Source organism: Panthera leo, chromosome D2 (genome assembly GCF_018350215.1).
Source record: "Panthera leo isolate Ple1 chromosome D2, P.leo_Ple1_pat1.1, whole genome shotgun sequence".
NCBI classification, from domain to species: domain Eukaryota; kingdom Metazoa; phylum Chordata; class Mammalia; order Carnivora; family Felidae; genus Panthera; species Panthera leo.
This window is the reverse complement of record NC_056689.1, coordinates 34,956,947-34,981,473: the sequence shown is the minus strand read 5'-3', so window position 1 is coordinate 34,981,473 and position 24,527 is coordinate 34,956,947. Positions and strand designations below refer to the sequence as shown.

The 24,527-nt window shown below is 41.2% G+C and overlaps 2 protein-coding genes across 7 annotated transcripts in view; one reads left to right on the top strand and one right to left on the bottom strand.

Annotated features, from left to right (window-relative positions):
* Positions 1-17,604, bottom strand: part of SAMD8 (sterile alpha motif domain containing 8) — a 51,586-nt gene extending 33,982 nt beyond the window's left edge. For 3 of the 6 annotated variants that reach the window (XR_006194736.1, XR_006194735.1, XM_042908987.1), the window contains exon 1: positions 17,381-17,604. Coding sequence is in view for 1 of the 6 variants with exons in the window: in XM_042908987.1 (XP_042764921.1) it covers positions 17,381-17,554 (174 nt within the window). In the remaining 5 variants the exon portion in view is untranslated. Of the gene's footprint in view, positions 1-6,303; positions 6,347-12,882; positions 13,468-13,686; positions 14,112-17,380 lie in introns of those variants that run through there. The other 3 variants (XM_042908990.1, XM_042908991.1, XM_042908989.1) reach the window with 3 other exon arrangements.
* A 2,891-nt stretch (positions 17,605-20,495) lies between these two features.
* Positions 20,496-23,442, top strand: LOC122202577 (dual specificity protein phosphatase 13). Its single transcript, XM_042908999.1, has 3 exons — positions 20,496-20,644; positions 21,414-21,631; positions 23,243-23,442. Exons 1-3 carry the CDS (start codon positions 20,496-20,498, stop codon positions 23,440-23,442), a joined length of 567 nt encoding a protein of 188 aa, XP_042764933.1.
* Positions 23,443-24,527: the final 1,085 nt, after the last annotated feature.

The following is a 24,527-nucleotide window of genomic DNA, read 5'->3' as shown; positions in this document are numbered from 1 at the left end:
CCATTTCTCTTTTTCTTTTCTTTTGTTTTTTTTAGAGAGAGAGAGAGAGAGAGAGAGATGGCGCAAGTGAGAAGGGGCAGAGAAAGAAAGAGAGAGAAAAAGAGAAAAATCTCATGAGGGACTGAGAGAGTACTGTGAGGGGAGAGAGAAGCAGGGCTCACCCAAAGCAGGACTCAAACTCACAAACTGTGAGATCATGACCGAGTCAAAGCCAGCTGCTTAACCAACTGAGCCACCCAGGAGCCCACCATACCATTTTTCAAAGTAGCTATACTATTTTACATTTCCACCAGCAATGTACAAGTGTTCCAATTTTTCCATACTCTTGCCAACACTTGTTATTTTATGTTTTTTGTTTCTGTTTTTTTTTTTTTTTTTTAACAATAGTCATCCTAGTGGATGTAAAGTGTAAAGTAGTTTTTATTTGATTTCCATAATGATTAGTGATGTTGAGAATCTTTTCATGTGCTTACTGGACATTTGTATATTTTCTTTAGGGAAATGTTTGTTCAAGTCCTTTGCCTGTTTTTGAATCAAGTTGGTTTGGTTGTTGAAATGGTATATTCTTTTTAATTTTTTTAATGTTTTTATTTCTTTGTGAGAGAGAGACAGAGACAGAGAGACAGAGAGACAGAGAGACAGAGCATGAGCGGGGAGGGGCAAGAGACAGAGGGAGACACAGAGTCTGAAGCGGGCTCCAGGCTCTGAGCTGTCAGTACGGAGCCCGATGTGGAACTTGAACTCACGGACCACAAGATCATGACCTGAGCTGAAGTAGGATGCTTAACCGACTGAGCCACCCAGGTGCTCTGAAATGGTACATTCTTAAAATTGTTCCACGCCGGCCTTCTAATACCTTTGATGACTGTGGCAAAGGTAGCACTTCTTTGGCACACAAGTTCAAATCTTGTTATAGAAGTCATTCCTAGCAGCCCAGCCCAGAGCCTAGAGTAGTTTCTATCTCTTGTAATTGAACCTCGCCTGAATATGTCAGTATAGGCCAGGCCATTCAATCTTCCCAGTTGTTAACTTTCTTTTCTTTTCTTCTTTAAATGTTTACTTATTTATTTTGAGAAAGGGCAGGCATGTGGGAGCAGGGGAGGGGCAGAGACAGAAAGAAAGAGAGAATCCCAAGCAGGCTCTGCACTCTTAGCACAGAGGCCTGACATGGGGCCTGATCCCACCAACCATGAGATCATGACCTGAGCCAAAATCAAGAGTTGGGACACTCAACCAACTGAGCCACCCAGGTGCTCCAAACTGTCATCTTTCAAAGCAAGTGAAGTACCTAAGGTTAAAGGCTTCAAGCTTGCTCACAAGGTCCACATTCTAGTTCAATTCTAGGTAAGGCAAATAAATTTATGCTATTTCAACTTCCTGGGAAATTAATTAAGCAGGATATGGTTTCATCTGTTTTTCCCCCCCATTAAATGCACATACTCTTGCATTATCTTTGGAATGAATGACTTGTTTTATTTTAATAAGCTGTACAACATATTTTTTTCTCAACCAAGCACACTGTGCCAATGGAAAAAGATGAAGCAGTAAAATGTCCCATTGATAATTTAAACACAACAAAGGCTCTGATCTGGTCATTTCATCTATTAAATAGGTTCAACTCTATCTATTAAGAATAAGAAAGTAGACAGGTGCCCCACGGCTTCTAGCCAGCCGTAGGTCTCCTGGGAGTACAGGAAAAGTGAGGAGGCTGTGGGCTTGGGTGCACCAGACTGCCTACTGTGAAGCCCACAGGGGAGAAAATAAAGGAGGCAAATAGTACGACAAATTAAAGAAAGGGGAGAAAAAGTAAAACATGAATATGTCTAGCAAAAAAAGTTATCTAGCACCTAGGGCAGCAGGAGAGCTTAAGAGATTTTTTACGTTAGATTATTTTTATTTTTAGAGACTATGGTAGGGATTACTAAGAATATTACAAAGACCTGTATGATGAGCACATAATAGGTTCTCAACAAGCATTATTAAATAAATGTGCAAAAACAAAGTAGCAATCAAAATAACTGCCCCAATGCCCTTCCAAACAGGATTATTAAAAACAAAACGCCTTGTTTTACACTGGCTATTTAATTCTTAAGAGTATAGTCTTAAAAAGATTTTACATTTTCCCTTTATTTATGCACATTTTTAATAATAAAATTTTATTACAAATTCTTCAGGGCTTCAGTTTTACATCAACAAATTTAGAATGTCTAACTGCCAAGAGACAACCCCTGGTCACTAATTTGATAAACCCATAAGAATCAGGATCTGGTAATCAGCCTCAATGATTCAAAACTTGATCTTTTGTCATTACCCCAGAGTTGATCAAATTGAGTGAAACTACAAGCAAACTTATATAAGGTACTGATGGATAAACTAGAATGCCAATACTAGGCACATAAGTGTCTAGAAAGAATACTCAAGAATCTTGTCCCAGGCAGATTTGTTCACAACTCTGAAGTATCTAGAAGGCTGACTTAATAAGCAGAATGTTACTTACAGAGTAAGTAATCAGAGCACAGAAAAGCAGATGATTTTAAGCAACATTTTTATGAGACTTAATGTATAACGTCTGTGCCTCACAGAGTATCTGTCTAGAAAAAGTTGTTTACATCTCTCAGTTTATCTCTCTTTTCCACACAGGGTAGATATAAAAAACCTTTGACTCCTCCTTTGCCTATGCTCCATGGAATCAATATAAACAATGGTTTTCAACCTGGCTACACATTAGAATAATCTGAAATAAAACAAACAAACAAACATGCCCGTTCTACTTCCCATGCTTTTTTTTTAACTTTCTTACTGGATCAGAATCTGAGAAGCTTGACATATGCATTTTTTAAAAGCTCCCCAAGTGATTCTGAAGCACTACACCAGACCATCCAATCTAACTCTGCTTGTTCTTCTACTTCTGGCTTGGCTAACATTTAATCTTTCAAGTTCCTTCACACATATCTTATTTCATCCATTATATGTTGATTCTGTGTTGAGCAGCTGTTTCTCCTATATAAAAATCTACATGATACAACTGAATAAAGTATACCTATACACAGAACTGCAGGTAAAGACATATCACACTCTAGGGTTGACTACTGATATATATTAAGAAAAACTGCATTTAGTTTACACTAAAAATAATCCTTCAGAGTCTGTTTATAATACCCTAGCACCCAGGAAACAGAAACTTTTTATTATTTTAAATAACTGATCAAATGTACCCACAATTTGGGGTGCCTGGGTGGCTCAGTCGGTTGAGCATCTGACTTTTGATTTTGGCTCAGGCTTGATCTTATGTTCCGTGGGTTCAGAGCTGTGTTGCAATCTGCTTGACAGTGTGGAGACTGCTTGGAATTCTCTATGCCCCTCCTCCACATGTGCTCACACATGTGCACACTTTCTCTCTCTCTCAAAAATAAATAAACTTAAATAAATTTACCCACAATCTATATATTAAATTTTTTTTTAATGTTTATTCATGTTTTTGATAGAGCATGAGTGGGGGAGGGGCAGAGAGAGAGAGGGAGACACAGAATCTGAAGCAGGCTCTAGGCTCTGAGCTGTCAGCACAGGGCCTGACGCAGGACTAGAACTCACAGACCATGAGATCATGACCTGAGTTGAAGTCGGACACTTAACTGAATGCGCTACCCAGGTGTCCCCACAATTTATATATTTCTGATAATTATAAGGAAAAAAGTCTTAAAAACATAGTAAGAAAGCTTAAAAAAAAAATCTATAATAAATATTAAGTCTATAAATCCCTGGTAGGATTTAAGAGCTTTATTTTCAACCTGTCCTTTAACTTAAAAGAAAAGTAGCATGATATAGTGAAGAGCAGTGAATTGGTTGTCAAAATTCTTGGAGCTCAATTTCAACAACATTAATTACCCTTTTAGGTGATTTAAAACAATCTAAACTTCTTGGCATCTCAATACCTTATCTATAAAATGAGGAGGCAAAGAAAGAGCTAATAGAAGGAAACTAATATTTATGAACATCTATTATAGATCAGACACTGTCCAGGATGATTTCACATGTGATTTAATAATAATATTAATAGCAATAATTATAATAATAATTCCTGCTTCATCTTTGCCTAGTTGCTTTGGGGACTCTGACTGGACCTGTTTTATGTTTTATTTTATTCATTATCTTTTTAAGATTTTATTTTAATTTTTATATTTATTTATTTTTAAGAATATATATTATTTCTCCTTTTTTATGTTTATTTATTTTTTAGAGAGAGAGAGACAGAGTGATATCAGGGAAGGGGCAGAGAGAGAGGGAGACACAGAATCCAAAGCAGGCTCCAGGCTCTGAGCTGTCAGCACAGAGCCTGACATAGGGCTTGAACCCACGGACTGTGAGATTATGACTTGAGCTGAGGTCAGTCATTCAACCGACTGGCCACCCAGGAGCCCCTAGGATTTTATTTTTAAGTAATCTCTACACCCAACGTAGGGCTTGAATTTAAAATCCCAAGGGGCGCCTGGGTGGCTCAACTGGTTAAGTGTCCAAATTCATTCAGATCACATCATGATCTGGCAGTTGGTGGGTTCAAGCCCCGCATCAAGCTGTGCTGATAATGTGGAGCCTGCTTGGGATTCTCTCTCTCAAAATAACACTTAATAAAACCCCCAAAAACTGAAGATGTCAAATGAGACTAATCATTCTCAAGGCCAAAATATCTTCAGAATAAAAAAATACATACTAGAAATAAGATCCAGATGATTTGGAGGTGATTTGTAATACAGCTTCTTCATTATAAAACTTTCAACTTTTGTTAAGAGACCCTTTTACAGATAGAAATAATACATTTTCCTCATTATTTGTTGGGAAATCTAGGTTAACTATTTAGGTACCAAAATCAGGTACATACACGTATTAATAATACAAACAAATAGCTGGATTTCAAAAAATCTTTTCATTTCAGGCAACTATTAATTTCCCTTATTTTATAACCACCATGTCACCAGCCCAGTATCCCAATGAATAACTCTGTTCTTTCTCCCAGGGGAACTACAAACCTATCTTTGTGATAATCCCTTGTTTTTCTTTATAGTTTCAGTACCTAAGCATATATTCATAAACAATATAGTTTAGTTTTGCTTGTTTTTCTCTTTTATATGAATTGAATCACACTGTATGCATTCAAGTATTATACAAAAGTAGATTGTAGCATTCACCTGTTTTAAAAAAAATTTGAATGACAGTAATTTTGGAAAAAGTTTAGAGGACTGCTAAATTGATAAAAACAGACTCAAGATTCAAAGTAATATAGGAAATGTTAAATAGCCATTTTAATTTGTCCATGAAGACAAAATTAATGGTATATCACCTCAGAAGAATTAACTGCACAAAATAGGGAAGCATATTCAACCAGAACCAAAAAAACTCAGTTATCATATTCTTCAAAGGAAGAAGACAAAAGTATGTACTGTTCCTTGATATGAACTCAAAATCCTTTTTCAGTAAAAAGTCCCTGGAAGACTTGTTTCTTTGACTTTTGTATGATTAGTACAATGAGGTGAACAGGATTATCAGTTACCCAATCAACACCTACTGGAAGAGGAATACAGTGGGCAGGATGTGCAGGTACAAGATATTCCATCTCTGCAGAGTGTTGTTCTTTAAAAGAATGTATGTCCTAACTCACACACTCTTTGATTTCTGAACTGTGTTCAGTACATTTTTAGGAAGTAACAACAGGCAATAATTAGATTAGCTACCACCTTAAGACATTTATGAAGGGTCAGAAAGTGCTCTAAGTGTTTTACTTGTATGTTCATATAATTCTCACAACCACATAAAGTAGGCATTATCATCTTCCTCAGTTTACAGATGAGATAACTGAAACAGATGGGTTAAATAACTTGCCCAAGATAAACTTGTACTAGTAACTAGTACAGACAGGTTTCCAACCCAGGCAATCTCATTTCAAAGTCCATGTTCTTTCTCACTACACCACACCACCTAAGCTGAGGGTTCTTGTACTTCTGTAGGGATTGAATCTCATAAACATTAAATATTTTCTAGTTATCAGCAGAGGAATTTATCAAAGGTTTTCAGTTACATTACATAAAGATTACATCAATGAGACTGCTTAATGATGGAAGCTTTTTGAATCACAAATTTGCACTGTACAGGCTCAAACATTTACTGTCTGCTATATGCAGATGTCAGGTAATAAGGCACTGGGGATATAGACAGTATTAAAATGCCCTCATGTTATGTTTGTTCACCTATTAAATATTTACTGTGCACATACTACGTGAAGAGTATCTCACTAGGCAATGTAGCACTTACCTAGATAAATATGAAACAGATCCTGGCCTCAATGATTTTTAGTCTAGAAAGGGATATTAAAGAAAGTCATTATGAAAAAAAGGTAAAATTACAGCTGCTATTTATATACATTAGCTCACTTAATCCTTAAAACAACACTAATAAAGTGGTTACTTATGAAACTTGTTTAAAAAATTAGGAAGTTAAGGGAAAGAGAGGTTATTTCCAGTTGGTGAGATCAGAAGAGTTCTTGGAAGTGACATCTGAGCTGAGCCTTTAAGGAAGGGTAAAGCTGTGAACAGAGACGGAAAAATAAAGGTACACTAACAAAGGGGCAGCTGAGTGGCTCAGTCGGTTAAGCGTCTGACTTCAGCTCAGGTCATGATCTCATGGTTCGTGGGTTCAAGCCCCGCGTCGGGCTCTGTGCTGACAGCTCAGAGCCTGGAGCCTGCTTCAGATTCTTTGTCTCCCTTTCTCTCTGCCCTTCCCTTGCTTGTGCTCTGTCTCTCTCAGTCTCTCAAAAATAAACGTTAAAAAAAAAAAAAAGTTAAAAAAAAAAGTACACTAATAGAGGAAAATTGTATGAGCAAAGGTATGAAGACAGAAAACAATGGAGAACTATTAGTGTTCACAGGGCACAAAGGACTACTGGGATATTAAGCTGAAAATATAAATTGGGGCTAGATCATGGAAACCTTTGTCAAGTTAATGATATTCTTTAAAAAATTTTTTAATGTTTATTTACTTTTGAGAGAGAGAGAAAGAAAAAGAAAGAGAGAGGCAGAAAGAAAGGGGGACAGAGAATCTGAAGCGGGCTCCACGGACAGCAGAGAGTGTGGGGCTTGAACTCAACAAACCGTGAGATCATGACCTGAGCGAAAGTCAGAGGCTTTAACTGATTGAGCCACCCAGGTGCCCCATCAAGTTAAGGGTATTCTATAGACAGTGGGGAACCACTAGAGATTTTTGAATAAGAAGATGACATAATAAGTGTGCTCTAAGGAGAATAGCTGTCAGAAAGTGTAAAACAGACTGTGAGGGATGAAGCTAGCATAAAAGTATTTAACAGACTAAATGAAGGAAATAGCTTCTAAAAATAGAGGCTTCACAGTTCGTGGGTTTGAGCCCCGTGTCAGGCTCTGTGCTGACAGCTCTGAGCCTGGAGCCCGCTTCAGATTCTGTGTCTCACTCTCACTCTGCCCCTCCTCCACTCACACTGTGTGTCTCTCTCAGAAATAAATAAACATTAAAAAAACTGAAAGAAAATTTAAAAAATAGAGGCAAGAGATGAAGGAAATACGACAGCAGATGAAAAAATGGCGGTAACAGCATTCTTTCTGATAAATACTTTTTTTTTAAGTTTATTTTGAAAGAGACAGAGTGCAAGCGGGGAAAGGGCAGAGAGAGAGAGAGAGAGAGAGAGAGAGAAAGAATTCCAAGCAGGCTCTGCACCAGCAGTGCAGAGTCAGACACAGGGCTCGAACCCACAACCTGAGCCAAAGGCGGACGCTTAACTAACTGAGCCACCCAGGCACCCCTCTGACAAGTACATTTTTAAAAAGAGCATATGTGGACTTCTGCTTGTGGGAAGATGGAGTAGACATACTTTTCACTATTACTCCCTGGATAAACTCAAATCTAGAACATACAAAGAATTCCTAAAATTCAACAGTAAGAAACTAAAAATCTAATTAAAATCGGTGAAAGACATGAACAGGCATGTCATCAAAAAAGATGTATGGGGGCGCCTGGGTGGCGCAGTCGGTTAAGCTTCCGACTTCAGCCAGGTCACGATCTCGCGGTCCGTGAGTTCGAGCCCCGCGTCAGGCTCTGGGCTGATGGCTCGGAGCCTGGAGCCTGTTTCCGATTCTGTGTCTCCCTCTCTCTCTGCCCCTCCCCCGTTCATGCTCTGTCTCTCTCTGTCCCAAAAATAAATAAAAAACGTTGAAAAAAAATTAAAAAAAAAATATTAAAAGAAAAAAAAGATGTATGAATGGGAAAAAAGCACATGAAAAGATGTTCAACATCACCAGCTGCTAGGGAAATGCAAATTAAGACCATGATGAGGTATAAAATGTCACAATATGGAATGCTGTCAAGGATGCAGAGAAACTGGACCTCTCACACACTGCTGGGGGAAAGTAAAATTGTACAGCCATGCTGGATAATAGTTTGGCCAATTTCTTTAAAATCTGAGCATACGCTTACCATACAACCGAGCAACTGTACTTCTGGGCATTTATCCAAGAAAAATGAAAACTAAGGTTAACACAAAAACCTGTATACAAATGTCCCCAGCTTTATTACTTTTAATAGCTGAAAGGTGTATAAAAACAAAATATCCCATAATATGTGAACAGTTTAACTGTGGTACATCTATACCATGGAATACTATTTAACAATAAAAATTAATAAACTATGGATACATACAATAAGTAGATGGATCTCAAGGGCATTGTGCTATTTGGAAAAAATCCAATCTCAAATGGTCATATACAGTATGATTCCCTCTGTAATATCCTCAAAATATCAAAATTATACAGGTGGAACACAGGAAAGAGTATGTATTGAGGGTGGAGGGTAATCCAAGGGAGATCCTTATAGTGATGGAATAATTCTATATTTAAAAAAAAAATTTTTTTTAACTTTTAAAATTTATTTATTTAAGTAATCGCTACACCCAATGTGGGGCTTGAACTCATGACCCAGATATTAAGAGTTGCATACTCTTCTGAGCCAGCCAGGTGCCCCTCTATATCTTAATCAGTGCAATGGTTACACAAATCTACTCATGCTAAAGTAACACACAACTACACACACATTTTGAACCAGTGTCAATTTCCTGGCCTTGATATTGTACTATAAATATGTAAGATATAACCAGTGAAAGGTATGTGGGATCTCTCTGTACTATCTACACAACATACTGTGAATCTTTAATTATTTCAAAATAAAAGTTAAAAAAAAATTTAAAGGAGCAAAATGTCCTAAAAAATAGCAGATGCATCATATGTATGTATCTTTAAATAAGTAAAATGTCAAACTATTAAGAGTTCTCCTCCAGTGGACTCCTTCACTACCTACATTAAACATTTCTAAAATTTCTAAATTTTATACAATAAGCATATAATACTTGATAACCAAAGAGAAAAGACTCTTTAAAGAAAATGAAAACAATATTATTTCTCCCTGTTTGAAGCATATCACACAAATAAGATATGAATAGAAAATTAAGAAAGAAAATCAATTAAACTCAATTATTAATCTACATATGCATATATACACTAAATAAAAGAAATAGTGAGGCAACTAACAAGCCCAAGAGGTCCAAAAAAATATCTAATTGCAGATCCAGCACCATCACCCATTACCAGTGTGACTTTGGAAAATGACTTAACCTTTGTACTTTAAGAGATCAAGAGATTACGAACAGAACCTAATCAGAAATATTAAACATACAATGTTTTGTAAATCAGGATGACAGAATTCTTAAAATGGTAGAATTGGAAATGACTTGAATGGAAGATTTAGTACAATTCCTCAACTGACAGCTTAAGAAACAAAGGGTTGAGAGTTAAATAAATTTCAGAAAGCTATTCTGCAACAGAATTCAACAAATAACCCAGAATGCATAGCAGTTAAGAATGCTGGCTCTGGAATCAAACTGCCTAGATTTAAATCAGGGATTTACAACTCACAGCTATGTGACCCTGCATTAGTTACTTAATCTCCTTGGGCCTCATTATTTTTATCTGCAAAATGGAGAGAATACTAGCTCTTACTCCACAGGCTTATTGTTAAGATTACATGGACTGAAACATGTAATGCTTTTGTAATAATGCTTGGCAAATACAAACTGCTCAGTAAATATAAACTAATACTGCCATCCTCACTAACTCCTCTTTCTGCCAGTATTGTGCTAGGCCTGAAATTAAATCATTAGGACAGTCACCTATCAACTAATAGTTAAACCCACTCTTTTTTTTTTTTAATGTATATTTATTTATTTTGAGAGAGAGAGAGCAAGCGAGCAAGGGAAAGGCAGGGAGAGAGAGTATCCAAACCAGACTCCATGCTCAGCGCAGAGCTCAGCTTGACATGAGACTGGATCTCACAAACTGTGAGATGGTGACCTGAGCTGAAATCAAGAATCAGACACTTAACCAACTGAGCCACCCAGGTACCCCCAAACCCACTCTTAACTCAACCTTTGGGTTAATATGAAATAATTATGAATATTTGAAAACAGCTGTAAAATCTTAATAAGGTTTTGCTCAAGATGGAATTACCTTTCAGGGAAACAACAATGTAATCAAAGAACAAACTGAAAAGTAAAATAACAATAGTGATTCCAATTAATCGGTGTAGACTTCAACTCAACCTGAGTTTCTCATATAAAGACTTACTTAATATCAAGTTTAAATAAAAATATATTTCAACAGGAACATATGAATATTTTAAAAAAATATGTTATAGGTTGATGATAATTGATTATTGTTGACATCTAAAAGTACTTCTAGGGGTGCCTGGTTGGCTGTCAGTGGAGCATGAGAATCTTCATCCCAGGAATGTAGGTTCAAGTCCCACGCTGGGTGTAGAGGTTACTTAAAAATAAAATCTTAAAAAAAAAAAAAAAAAAAAAAAAAAAAAAAAAAAAAGTACTTCTATACCTTAACAATTAACTTGGGAAATTTTCCTAAAGTGACAGGCACAGGGCGCCTGGGTGGCTCAGTTGGATAAGCTTCTGACACTTGATGTCGGCTCAGGTCATGATCTTACAGTTTGTGAGACTGAGCCCCAAGTCAGGCTCTCTGCTGTCGGCATGGCGAATCCCTGAGAATCTCCTACTTGGGATTCTCTCTCTCCTTTTCTCTCTCTAAAAAAATAAGTAAACTTAAAAAAAAAAAAAGTGAGAGGTACCAATAACTGGAAATAGACAAACCATCCTGATGGTCTTAATTATACAAACACATAAGAGACCAAAATGACTTTCAAGTTATCATTATACAATCTTTAGAATACAAAGGATATATGAACAAAATGAAAACTTTACTTTTTTTTTTTTTTAAGTGGGCTTCGTGCCCAGCACAGAACCCAATGCAGGGCTCAAACTCACGACCCTAATATCAAGACCTAAGCTGAGACCAAGAGTCTGATGCTTAACTGACTGAGCTACCCAGGTGCCCTAAAAACTACTTCTGTGTTTTCAGAACCAATGTTGAGGTTCCTATGATGACAGTAATTTAAATATGCTGGATTTTTCTTGTAGTTTCACTCGATCATGTGTAATCTAAAATACTAGAGTATAACCTGAAGTAATTGTCTTATTTAAAAACCATATATTGTCTTTAAAAACCATACATTCGAATGTCTCTAAAGGAATTTAGAACTGATTAAACTTGATTCATGAACACAAAATGTGCTGTTTTTGAAAGTTATTACTGATTTGGCATACAGTAAAATTTTTTTAAATTATAATTTCCAAGTGACCATATCCCAAGACAAAAAAGAGGGGGAAGAAGGGTGACTGGGTGGCTCAGTTGGTTAAACGCTGGACTTCATCAGCTCAGGCCATCATCTCCCAGTTCGTGCGTTTGAGCCCTGTGTCAGGCTCTGTGCTGACAGCATGGAATCTGAAGCTTGCTTCGGTTTTTGTGTCTCCCTCTCTCTGCCCACCCTCCACCCCAGCTTGTGCATGCTCTCTCTCAAAAATAAACAAATCATTAAAAATTTTTTTTAAAAAAGATGGGAAGAGATTTTTAAAAATTATATAGTAAATATATTCTCCTTAAAACAATTAAACATTATAGTGAACTCAAGCTAAAATAACATTAAATCCAATTGTACATAATAAAGCTTACTTATTATACATTTAATACAGACAAATTCTATCAGTTTGCAGATCCATAAGCCAGAGCATAAAATTAACTTTTATGAAAGTAAGAAGACTAAACTATAATGTAGAAGAATGAAGTTTACTTTGGGCATTTAGCTCTGCAGTTTGTAGTATTTAGAACTATGCAGCTTTTTTTCTAATCCCATTTTTATTTTTTAATCCTATTTTTAAATCTTTTCATCAAATTTTCTTTCTTTTTCTAAACGTTTGTTTATTGTTTAGAGAGAGCATGAGTGGAGGAGGGGCAGAGAGAGAGGGGGACAAAGGATCTGAAGCAGGCTTTGTGCTGACAGAGAGCCCCATGTGGGGCTCAAACTCACAGTGAGATCATGCTTGAGATAAAGAATCGGATACTTAACCGTCTGAGCCACCCAGATGCCCCGTTTACCTTCTTTTTTTTTTTTTTTAATTTAATTTTTTTTTTTTAACGTTTATTTTTATTTTTGAGACAGAGAGAGACAAAGCATGAACGGGGGAGGGTCAGAGAGAGGGAGACACAGAATCTGAAACAGGCTCCAGGCTCTGAGCTGTCAGCACAGAGCCTGACGCGGGGCTCGAACTCACGGACCGCGAGATCATGACCTGAGCCACCCAGGCGCCCCGCCCCATTTACCTTCTTAAGCACAGAGCATTGTTTCCAAACCATCTATGAATTCTGGTATAATTTCAAAAGTTACAAAGACCCTGAACCAATTTCTACCAACCATTTTTGAAACTCCAGCAGTGATTCTTTACTATTTTGTTATGTCCTACTTCTGAGCAGTAGTTTGATGCAGCACATTTGAAGAAATTAAATTGCCTTCTTAGTTACATCATCATTCTTTTGGCTGCACTTCAGTTCAGGGACGTTTTTTTCTGTCCAGATCATGCAATCTCATATGCTATTAAAAAAAAAATTGTCATGTATACCAAAGAACCCACACTTTTTCTGGCTCCAACTTGCCTTTAAACTAAGACTCCCACTGGCAGGATGCATCTAATTCTATACCACATCCAGAACCATCACAGCTCAATGAGTAAGAATCTAATTAGACAATATTGCTCAGTTTAAACCCTCAGTTGCAGTAAAATGTTTTACACAATGATGATAATTTAGTAGTAAATTTGATGAGGGGTTCTTGATCTGGCTGCATGCCAGTACAAAGAAATATACCAGCAAAGAAGTATATAAATTCTAATTCTTATTCTAATCACTAAAATGATATTTGGAAAGACTAGTAGTTTGATATATTGATTGGTAAAATCTTTATTTCTAAATATGCTACACCTCCAAATCAAATCGACATGATGGAAAATGAGAAACTGGCTCAAGATTTCAAAACCCATCACAATATTGTGAAAATATACTGAATTTAGACTCAAAATTTAATGTATAGTTTTGGCAATCTTTGACTTTCATGACAATATTACATTAATAAAACTGACATTGATTTAATTTAGTCTCGAAGTTCCAAATTAAAACCAATTTGCAGACATTTTCAATAACTCAGTGATACGGCGTAACTTACAAGATTTGAAATTAGCAGAATTCGTGGTTCTCACCTCCTACTAGATAGAATGTCTTACCTGTCAAGAATTTTAAGAGAACAAAGGATCAAGATATTAGATACTACCTCTCTTGTCCACTGAGACAATTACTCACCTAAGCCCACAATAAAAATTTAAGACAAATATAAATATAGGTCACTGACTCCACAACACTCTTTTGAGGTACACATGATAAAAACTATTTTATGGTGAAAGACTGTGATGAAACTATTGTAACCAAGTTTTCCTAGTTTCTACTATCCTAAGCAAGAGCAAAGATAAACTCATATTATGTTACATTCTGTACTGAAGTGATTTTATTACCAGGAAGACCCAATGTGTAGGGAAGTAACAGAACACTTCAATCTGGAGACATGAAGTCTAGACTCAACTAGAAGGTTAAGCTTAAGATCCAGTGATGACAATGCTGTGTATATGGGGGGGGGGGGGGGGAGCCTAGGAATATTCACACAAGTCTGTCACAAATTCATATCCAATACTCATGTGACAAATTACCAACCAGTGACAGAGGCAGCATGTAAACACTGAATTGTTCTCCAAGCGTGCCTGGTCCATGCTCTCCAATTTTTGTTAACTTCTGGATTTCTCAAAGGTAAGAGGACAGTGAAACCTAAAGTAAGAATTACTGTCATGATCAATGGCTGTGTTAGATTCACACTACGTTAACACCATATATTACATCAGGCCAGAAGGTAAGAATTTTCAAAGAATGTCCACTTAATATGGTCATTCTTATAAGACAAAATAATAATATTCATTAGAACATCTGTGATTCAACAATTTCTCAAAAACAGTGTTTAAATTTCAATTCTCAGAAAAGCCATGAAAATGCTTCCAAATCAACTATGGCAAAGTTTTGAAAACGCATTGAGGATTTAGTGGTTAGCAAAATACATTTTTATAAGTAGTTGTGCAATGTGAGAGTTTTTACAGAATGCAGAGAGTACTACTGAAATCAAAACTGATTTATCTGTGATAAACAAATAAACAGTAAAAATAAAATGTTTTAAAAAATAAACAAAAATGGATTTATCTAAGTATATCTGCAAGTTCTGCCACTGTGGTCATGATGGCTTCTTCTTGTTTTAGGGAAAATGCTCTACCACAAAACTGATTTTCTTTACAACTAAGGGACAGTGAGAACTGTCAAAGGGAAACAAAAGTAACCATTAGGCATTTAATATGTTAATTATACAACTCCAGGGGTGCCTGGGTGGCTCAGTCAGTTAGTCTGACTTTGGCAGGGGTCCTGATCTCACAGTTTGTGAGTTGGAGCCCCACATCGGGCTCTGTGCTGACAGTTCAGAGCCTGGAGCCTACTTTGGATTCTTTGTTTCCCCTCTCTCTCTGCCCCTGTCCCCCAAAGATAAATAAACATTAAAAATTATACAATTCCATTTAATAGTTTCTTTAATGTTATAGTAATATGAAGATGTAACCTTAATAGAGAGTTCTATTTCAGTTCCATTCAGTAAATTTTTAAATGCCAAGACTTATTTAGAGCTAAGTATAAAGGCAAGGTCTTTAGAGAAATCTGTCTGGTGAGGGTAAACAGAGATATAAGCAATAGTAACACTACGTAACTTCCAACTAAATATCTTTTGTATTAAGTTAAAAGGGAGTTAATCTTTTGACAACAGTTAAAGCAAAGAATTCATCTCTCCTTTGAAGAAATAATTACTAGTCCGCTAAGCATTTGAAGATGACAGTCTATATACATAAGCTAATTGCATAAACGATTGATTAACACATTTTGTATGTTATGTGTGTTATATACTGTATCCTTATAGTAAAGTAAGCTAGAGAAAAGAAAATGTTAAAGTCATAAGGAGGAGAAAATAAATACATTTACAGTACCGTATTTATCGGGAAACAAGTCTGCATATAAGTGGACCTGTGCAATTCAAACCCATGTTGTTCAAGGGCCAGCTGTCTACGAGAAATCACTGCAGCCCAGGAGTACCAGCTCTTTCTCTCACCCGTAACTCCAGGATTGGAGTCACCTCTTGAAAATTGGAGAAGTTCTTTTGATACATTTGCAGGACCAGTATTAATGCAATTTTGTATATATTGTATAAATAATATTTTTAGGAGAGTAATCTAGAAGAATAAGAATAGAGGATGCTTGTAGTTGTCAGTAAACAGAACTGGGATAGGTGGGTACACAAATGCTTTTTATAGAAGACGGTACCAAAACAATAATTGTGCCAGAAAAATAATGATTGCAATACTTATGTTCACTTTAGTATAAGTAAGTTAATTTCCTTTTGTAATTGTTAAATTATAACATGGCTTCAAGAAGTCTTTGACTTTAGCTATGTTTCATATGTTGTTTTACTTTTGCAACTTTTTATTTGACTGTATGTTTTGCACATTTGTTGGCCATTTCAAAACAAACTTTAGATCAATTGTTTCTTCTCTAAACAGGTATCTACTATTTAATCTTCATGCAGTGAAAATGTACTTTATTGCAAAAACTTTTCAAGTTTTTGTAGAGTCAAGAGTTATAGGGGATTATGACTGCATGCTTCCAACCTCCTGGTGTTCAAGGGTGAACTGCAGTTTTATAACCCTTTTAACCTGCATTGATCATATTTTTACCCTGTGGTCAAAATAATGTGTCAACTCAAACTGTCAAAGCGGAACCAGTCAATACTGAGTCTCTGTAAAACCTAAGCGTCCAAATTCTTGTTTTGAGGTTTTTTTTTTTTTTTTTAATTTAATGGTAACGTATTAAACCTCTTCTTTTTTAAAGATCTAAACTTGTCTGGTATTTACAGTAAACTTGAAGAAAAAAATACAAAGACAAAAACACGCTATTACTGTTAGTAAAAACCCAAAATGATACCTTTAGGTTCAGAATCACCCCCTTCACTATCTTTTCCAAACATCACTTCCTTTTTACTACTTCCCCCCAGTCTTTACGGCAAATCAATGTTCAACACCGCCCCAGATTATTAAAACGATCCCCTATTCACAAATGAGAAAGCCCCATTATCCAAGCACATTACCCTAGCGATCTTCGACGTTTTCAAAGACACCTGTGAAAACGCCAAAGCCCTAAATTAGATCCCCCAGGGCTCTTTTTCTTTCTTGACCCCGTTTCTCTTATTAAGGCCCTTTAGGTCAGACGGCTTCCTAGCGGACAGCCCCTCCCTTTTCCAATCAAACCTAAATCCTTCCCCTAATTATCACCCCCCACCCCCCCGACTCTGGTCAGCTACCTCATCATTCACAGCCGGGTTCCGTCGCTCGCCAGGCAACAACACTGACCGCGTTCCCGGCTCCTACGGTGCCTCGCCCCCACTGCCAAATCCTGGAGCATCTCTTTCTCCAGTCCCGCATTCACGCGGGACCCCTTCGATCTGCTTCCCTCACTATTCGGCTCTCAAAACCTTCCAAGCCCTTGTCTCTTCAAAGCCATCCCTCCCTCAGTCTCCCACTCTCCCACCTCACCTCAGGCTCTCGGCTCAACAGCCTCCATTTCCCACAGATTCCATTCTAGAGCCGACTCTCCAGGCTCCCTCAACCGTCTCCTGTGGCCCCTCCAGACCCCAGTCCTTGGGAGCCCCGGCTCCGCCCCTGACTCCCAACTCATCCTCGGCTGCAGGCGACCCCAAACCCCCCCTCTCGTCAGGCTCAGCTGCCGCTCACCTCTGCGGTCCGGGTCGGGCTCCCCCGACCCAACTCCGAGTCGGCGTCCGAGCCGCTGTCGGAATCCCGGGCCCTCCGGGCCTCGCCGGAGTGAAGCTCCTCGAGCGGCGGGGGCGGAGCCCGGGGAGGAGAGCCCGAGTGGAGACGGGGGCGGTGGCGGCTGCGCGCAGGCATCGCTTCGGCCTGTCTCTGTCGCGCCGGGAGCCACTTGAATCCGAACCGGAACTGCTTCGGAAGGAGGGGCCGTACCGGAGGGAGGCGGAGCCTACGGGCGGGGGTGGGGCCCAAACCGGAAGGTTCGCGGGACTCAAGCTGGGCTGGGGGAAGGAAAACCGCAGCAAGGAAGTCTGAGAGCGCATGCGTCAGGCCCAACGCCAAAGTGGGAGAAAATAAAAGGCTGGTGAAGTTGGGGTGGGGCCTATGGGATTAGTAAGTAGGGTTTGGGAACAAGAAATTACCTAATTCCTTTGGAGGGAGCCAGCTCCTCTGCAAGAGCCAATATCCAGGGATCATTATTACCATTTATTGCCTTTACTTTCTGACAGCGCTTATGCCAAATGTTATATAAATATCTCACTTAATCCTTGTGCCAACTCTCAGGGTGTTATAACACAGAACTGCCAAGAAACCTACCTGAGGTACCGCAGTTAATACATGCCGAAGCCAGTATTCTTTTTTTTTTATTATTATTTTTTTTTTTTATTTTTTTTTTTATTTTTGGGACAGAGAGAGACAGAGCATGAACGGGGGAGGGGCAGAGAGAGAGGGAGACACAGAATCGGAAACAGGCTCCAGGCTCCGAGCCATCGGCCCAGAGCCTGACGCGGGGCTCGAACTCACGGACCGCGAGATCGTGACCTGGCTGAATTCGGATGCTTAACCGACTGCGCCACCCAGGCGCCCCCCGAAGCCAGTATTCTTAAATCTAACAAGATTCTGTACTCTTCTCATTCCATTACCAGAAAGTACCTAACCTGGCCTAGAATTGGCATAAACCAACTCCAAAACCACCTGTGACCTGAGCTCCAAACCCTCCTTGATCTTGCTTCCCCATCAAGTGCAGGGCAGACTTCGGAGGCTCTGATGGGATGGAGACAGGTTGGGGGGGAGGGGACAAGAGTGCCTACTGCTCCGTGGGATGCCCTGCTGTAGCCTTTACCCTCAGGCTGGACTCAAGGCCAGAGGCAGTTGGGAGCCTTCCCACTGATGAGGAAGCATAAGGCAAGCTGAGGGCAAAGCACAAGCTAACAACACCCCCCACCCCCACCCCCGTGGGATATATGTGACATTCCTCAGGCACTTTCAGGCTGTCTGAGAACAAAATAAAGGAACGTAAACAAATGGTCAAGGGGCACCTAGGTGGCTCAGTCACTTGAGTTTCTGACTTCAACTCAGGTCATGATCTCATGGTTTGTAGGTTTGAGCCCCACCACCGGCTCTCTGCTGACAGCTCAGAGCCTGGAGCCTGCTTCGGATTGTATGTCTCCCTCTCTTTCTGCCCCTCCCCCACTTACTCTCTGTTTCTCTCTCTCAAAAATAAACATTAAAAAAAAAAGAAAACAAATGGTTAATCTGAGACTCTCCATCATTTTACAAATTACAAGAAAAAGGCAATTTATCAATAGTTTTATCTCCAGGAACTCCCTACTGTCTTAAAGATAATGCTTTGCTAGAGGGAAAAACAACTTTAGTTTGACAATAGCTAGGCCTTCAGTAATCTGTGAGTTTTAGCATATGGAAATCTCTTTAAGAAACTTCCTCTGGACTTTACCTCCCCCAACTCCATAGTATATAACCAGTCACTCTTCACAGCTCTTTCTGCCCAGGGTCCTGTCCCCAGTCTTTAATAAAATCACCTTTTTGCACCAAAGATGTCTTCAAGGATTCTTTCTTGGCTGTCAGCTCCAAACTCCCACCACCTCAAAACCCCATCACCACAGCAAATCATATTCCTCCCAACCCATCAGGGCCTTCACAAACTCACCTGAGAGCGGGCAAGGCATCTTACCTCTTTTGCCCATAACTGCCTCTGACAGGAGGGCAGATATAGAGCTTTCTTAGTTTCTGTTGTGGGGACAAAAGCCCTTGTAAGCAGGGGAATCTCCCTCCCATCCCCAAAATGTTTCTAATTTTTTTTTTAATGTTTATTTATTTTTGACAGAGAGACAGAGTATGAGCGGGGGAGGGCAGAGAGAGAGGGAGACACGGAAGCTGAAGTAGGCTCCAGGCTCTGAGATGTCAGCACAGAGCCTGACACAGGGCTGGAACTCACCGCGAGATCACGCCCTGAGCCGGAGTCGGACGCTAAACCGACTGAGCCACCCAGGCGCCCCCAAAATGTTTCTGATGACAGTCCTTTTGGCTCTTCAGAAGTCTAGGGCAACATTCACTTCCCTTCTCCCCCCTTTGATATACACAGCCCATTTCAGCTTTCTCTTTTGAGAAATCAGCCATCTTCAGTACAGAACCATTGTTCAAACCTTCCCCCACAAACCCCATGGCATCCTTGAGATGAAGTCCTCCTTGCCTCCTCTCCACATTACTCTGACTCCACAACCCTCGAAACTTTCCCTGGGCTGCATAATCCAGAGGCTCACTCAGCAGCCATATGGTTCCCACCCAATTGGTAGCCCACCCAGACCTGCGGTGCTTTTTTTTATCACTCATCCTTGGAATCAATCACCCCCTCTCCACCCTGGATCTCCACTTTAACTCAGTCCTCAGAACTAAATAGCCTTCCTCAGGGCCCAAAACCTCTTAGTTCAACAAATGTTTCTTAGGCATTACGATGTGTTAGATACAGAATATCCTTTGTTTCATTTAATCCTCACAATTCTTTGAAGTAATTGCAATTATCCTTACTTTACAGATGAAGAAACCCAGGTGGAGAAGTAAAATAACTTGCAAAGATACGATGGATTCTATGTTGTCATGGAGTTTGGGGTTAGGGGAGTAACTTGGGGGAAAAATGTCCTGTTCTCTCTGGAGGCCCCACGACTTGCTGAGTCACTTGCTTCTGTCCCACCTGTCCCTGCCAATCTCCAGGAAGGAGAAATGACACTGGAGAGGCAGAAGAGGAGTGACCGCAGAGACAGAGGGCTGGGTGGGCTGGCCCATGGCTGAAGCCTCAGTCCCAGTGCTGAGGGGAGATGCCGAAGCCACGCCTTGCCCCAGCGTTCTGGAACTGGAGGAGCTCCTGAGGGCAGGGAAAGTTTCTTGCAGCCACGTGGACGAAGTTTGGCCCAACCTTTACATAGGAGATGCGTGAGTGATAGCTCATCGGAAAGGGTGTGGGGAAGGGGACAAGGAGAGACAGTTCTTGGGCTCTTTACCAGAGATGAGGGGTTGGGTGGCACAAGGAGAAATAGTTCTGCGCTGCACATCTCAGGCCAGGGACTGACTCTAGGACTCCTGTGTGCGGGGGTGAGTGCAGTGATCAGATGTGACCACCAGGGGGAGGAAAGCTTTTGCCTGCCTGGATGACTGGAGCTCCCAGAGGATTCTGAAATCTTCTGATATATCCTGGACAATTGGCGAGTCTCAGGGACAGAGGCCTGGGGAATGGTGCTTTCTGGTATGACATGGGATGGACAGAAAGCTCCCCTTCCTGAGTCCAGCCTCCTCTGGACACAGAGTGGGTGAGGAAGGTGAATCAGGGAAGGTGTCATTAAACATTTGCAAATTAGAAACAGGTACGAGGTGGTGGCCACAAGAGGCCAGATATCCGTGGGAGGGCATGGGGCAGGAAAGGAGGGGCAGCTGGATTCCAGAGCTGAAGCAATTCTTTCCTTCCTGTCTTGGCTAAGGCAGGAGCAGATCATCTCAGGTAGCAAAGAGGGTCTGAAGATAACTCCCTATACCACCCACCCTTCCACCAGAAAGCTCTGAGGCCGGGGCTCAAGTTTACTGGGTTCCTTCTTGGTACCCTTTGGATATTGATGGCTCTGTCCCCCTGAAGCAGGGAGCCAGACAAAACCTCTCTTCTGGGCCCCATGGCTTAGCCAGCAACCAGTCCCATTCCTCCCTTTCCTAGGGCCACGGCAAATAACCGCTTTGAACTATGGAAGCTGGGCATCACCCATGTGCTGAATGCAGCCCACGGCGGACTCTACTGTCAGGGCAGCCCTGACTTCTACGGCAGCAGTGTGAGCTACCTGGGCGTGCCAGCCCACGACCTCCCCAATTTCGACATCAGTGCCTACTTCTCCTCAGCAGCTGACTTCATCCACCGTGCCCTCAGCACGCCCGGGGGTAGGAGTTGGGTCTGAACTCATATTCCAACCTGCTCAGTCATTGGGGGGCGAGATATCAAGTTTCCCCTGAAATATGGGTGCCCTCCCATTTCTAGTTTTTCAAAAGCCTTCAGGTTTTTAAAAATCCTCTGCTCAGTGCTACTACAATTTATCCAACTTCATTGCTTCATAGACAGGGAAACTGAGGCCTAGAATACAAGGTCATGTCACGAGTTAGGAGCAGTCCTGGGACTGAAAGCCAAGTTTCACAAATAGCAGAACAGTTCTTTCTCTGCATCATTCAGCTTTGAGAAATTGCCATTTAGTAACTAGATGTCTGGTTTCTAAAGTATTTTCAAATGGAAAAGAAAGCAAACTTAAAAAAAAATTTTTTTTAACGTTTATTCATTTATGAGAGACAGAGACAGAGCATGACTGGGGGAGGGGCATAGAGAGAGGGAGACACAGAACCCAAGGCAGGCTCCAGGCTCTGAGCTGTCAGCACAGAACCCAATGCGGGGTTCAAATCCACAAACTGTGAGATCATGACCTGAGCTGAAGTCGGACACTTAACTGACTAAGCCACCCATATGTCCCTAAAAAACCAACAAACTTCTAATACCCAGGGTAGAACAAAGGAGGCTGGGGAAACTGGAGCCCGCACTCTGTGTTTATCCTGGGTAAGGGCCATGCCCCTTCTTACCTGACCCTGGGCAAGCCAGTGTCCCTCTCTGGACTTCAGTTTCTCATCTATGTGACAGGAAAGACAAGACTATGGCTCACAGCACTCTTTAACATCTAGAGCACTTTGACATTCATTTTACAAGCATTCATTTACCAGCTATTTATTATTTTTTCTGTGCCAGGCACTGAGCTAGGTACTAAATCCACACTTAGACAAGGCAGGATCCCTGCTCTAATGGAACTTGCATAATCAAAACTTATATGTTTTGTGGAAAGATGGTCAAAATGTGGAGTATTGTGGGTACTATTCCTTTGAATGGGTAAATGTGAAGAGACGTGGGAGACCAGGGACAGGGCAAGGGTGCTCAGTCCAGAGGACCAGGAAGTGAGGAGACTTCCCTCTACAGCAGTATTCACTGGGCCACATGCAAAAAGGATGAGCTGCTCTGTGATTCAAGTGATACCATGAGTGGTCAGGAAAGCCTGGACAAGGAAATCATGTCTTAGCTGAAACCTGACAGATGAGTACTAAACATTAGTCAGACCATGAGCTAGAGAAGCTATAGGTAGTTGGAATAGCATGTTCTAGGGCTGGAGGCCAGAGACCATAAGAGCTTTAAGGAACTCAAAGTTACCCAGTGTTCTTAGATCTGAAGGTTGGGGTGAGACAGCCTGAGATGAAGCTGTAAGGTTAGCAGGGGCCAGCTCACGGAGGGTCTTGTAAGCGGTGTGTTGAGGAGTTTGGACCCTATTCCAAGGGGAGGCAAAGGGTGTTGATATACCCATTTGACTGATCAGGAAACTGGGAACCCTAAAGGCTGAATGGTTTGCCCAGGGTTACATAGTACACCCAAGGCAGAGCGGGGAAAGGAACTTGGGTCCCTACCCCTGCCCTTGGGTGGGCCAGCTGGTGGGAAAGGGTCTTTCACAAGGATGTCTTCCTCAGCCAAGGTCCTGGTGCACTGTGTGGTAGGGGTGAGCCGCTCTGCCACACTGGTGCTGGCCTACCTCATGCTACACCAGCAGCTGTCCCTGCGCGAGGCAGTGATCACCGTGAGGCAACACCGATGGGTCTTCCCCAACCGAGGCTTCCTCCACCAGCTCTGCCAGCTGGACCAGCAGCTGCGGGGTGCAGGCCGGAGCTGAGGGGCCAGGTGAGGGCTGGGCAGGGAATGAGGGGGTGAGGGGCAAGACTGGGTGCAGTTAAGAAGTGAGAGGTCAGGTCAGGGCTGGATGGGGAACCAGGAAAGGGAAGGCCCATGAGGGCTGGCAGGGGACATGGAATGGGACCAGTTCAGAAGTGGGTTGTCAGGGCTAATGTGTAGCCAGAGGGAGGGTTGAAGGGGCCTGGCTAAGGCAACCTTCCAGAAGGAGCCTTTCTCCTGCAGCCTACTCATGTTCTTCAGACCCCTGAGAGGATGGAAATGTTAGGAAGGAAAGAGGTGGAAAACATATAATGGAAGAGGTGAGGCCTTCTTACCTGGTTCTGATGTGGCCTGCCCTGCTTCCTTGGCCAAAAGCCAGTGGGGGTTCACCTGAACTCCACTGAGGCAGCAACACAGCCAGTCCTGACACCTGTGGGCTGTCTGGACATTCCCACACCTCTGCATACCTCCTTCCCAGGTCCAGATCCCAGCTCCAGCTCTGGGGGGAAAATGGGGCTACAGCTGTCACTCCAGGCTTAGCTAATTTTCACATCAGCCCTGCCTCACCCTTCTCACAATGGAGAAGGAGTACAGGTACTCCTGCCACCAGCCATGGCCTCCTTACCTGAGCCCAGCTTGATATAAAGTTCTCCTGCCATCATGCCATTCCATTCCTTGCCTCAGACCCAGTACCCCACTCCCTACCTGTCCTCCCCCAATCAATCTGATCTCAGAGATCCACAGAAGCAGCCTCCCTAACTTCATTCCCTCTCAGGTTCTGAGGACCCCTGTAGGACATTAAAGGTCTATCCAGCTCCTTTCTACTTCCGTTTACCCTCCGTCCTGCGGCCCCATGTGCAGTGCATTCAGAGGATTAACAGATGGTCCTTAAGTTACAGAAGAGGAACAGATCCTCAACACTTCCTCCCCCAGGTCTCCCCACTCCTGATGGGGGCCTCCTGTATCCCCAGCTGCCTAGTAGAAGGAGTTGGCTGCTCCCAACAGCAACACTGCTTCTCAGGCTCCCGGCCCACAAACGGTCACCGAGGTGCTACTTCAATTTCTTTGGCATCAGCCCTGTTTTCC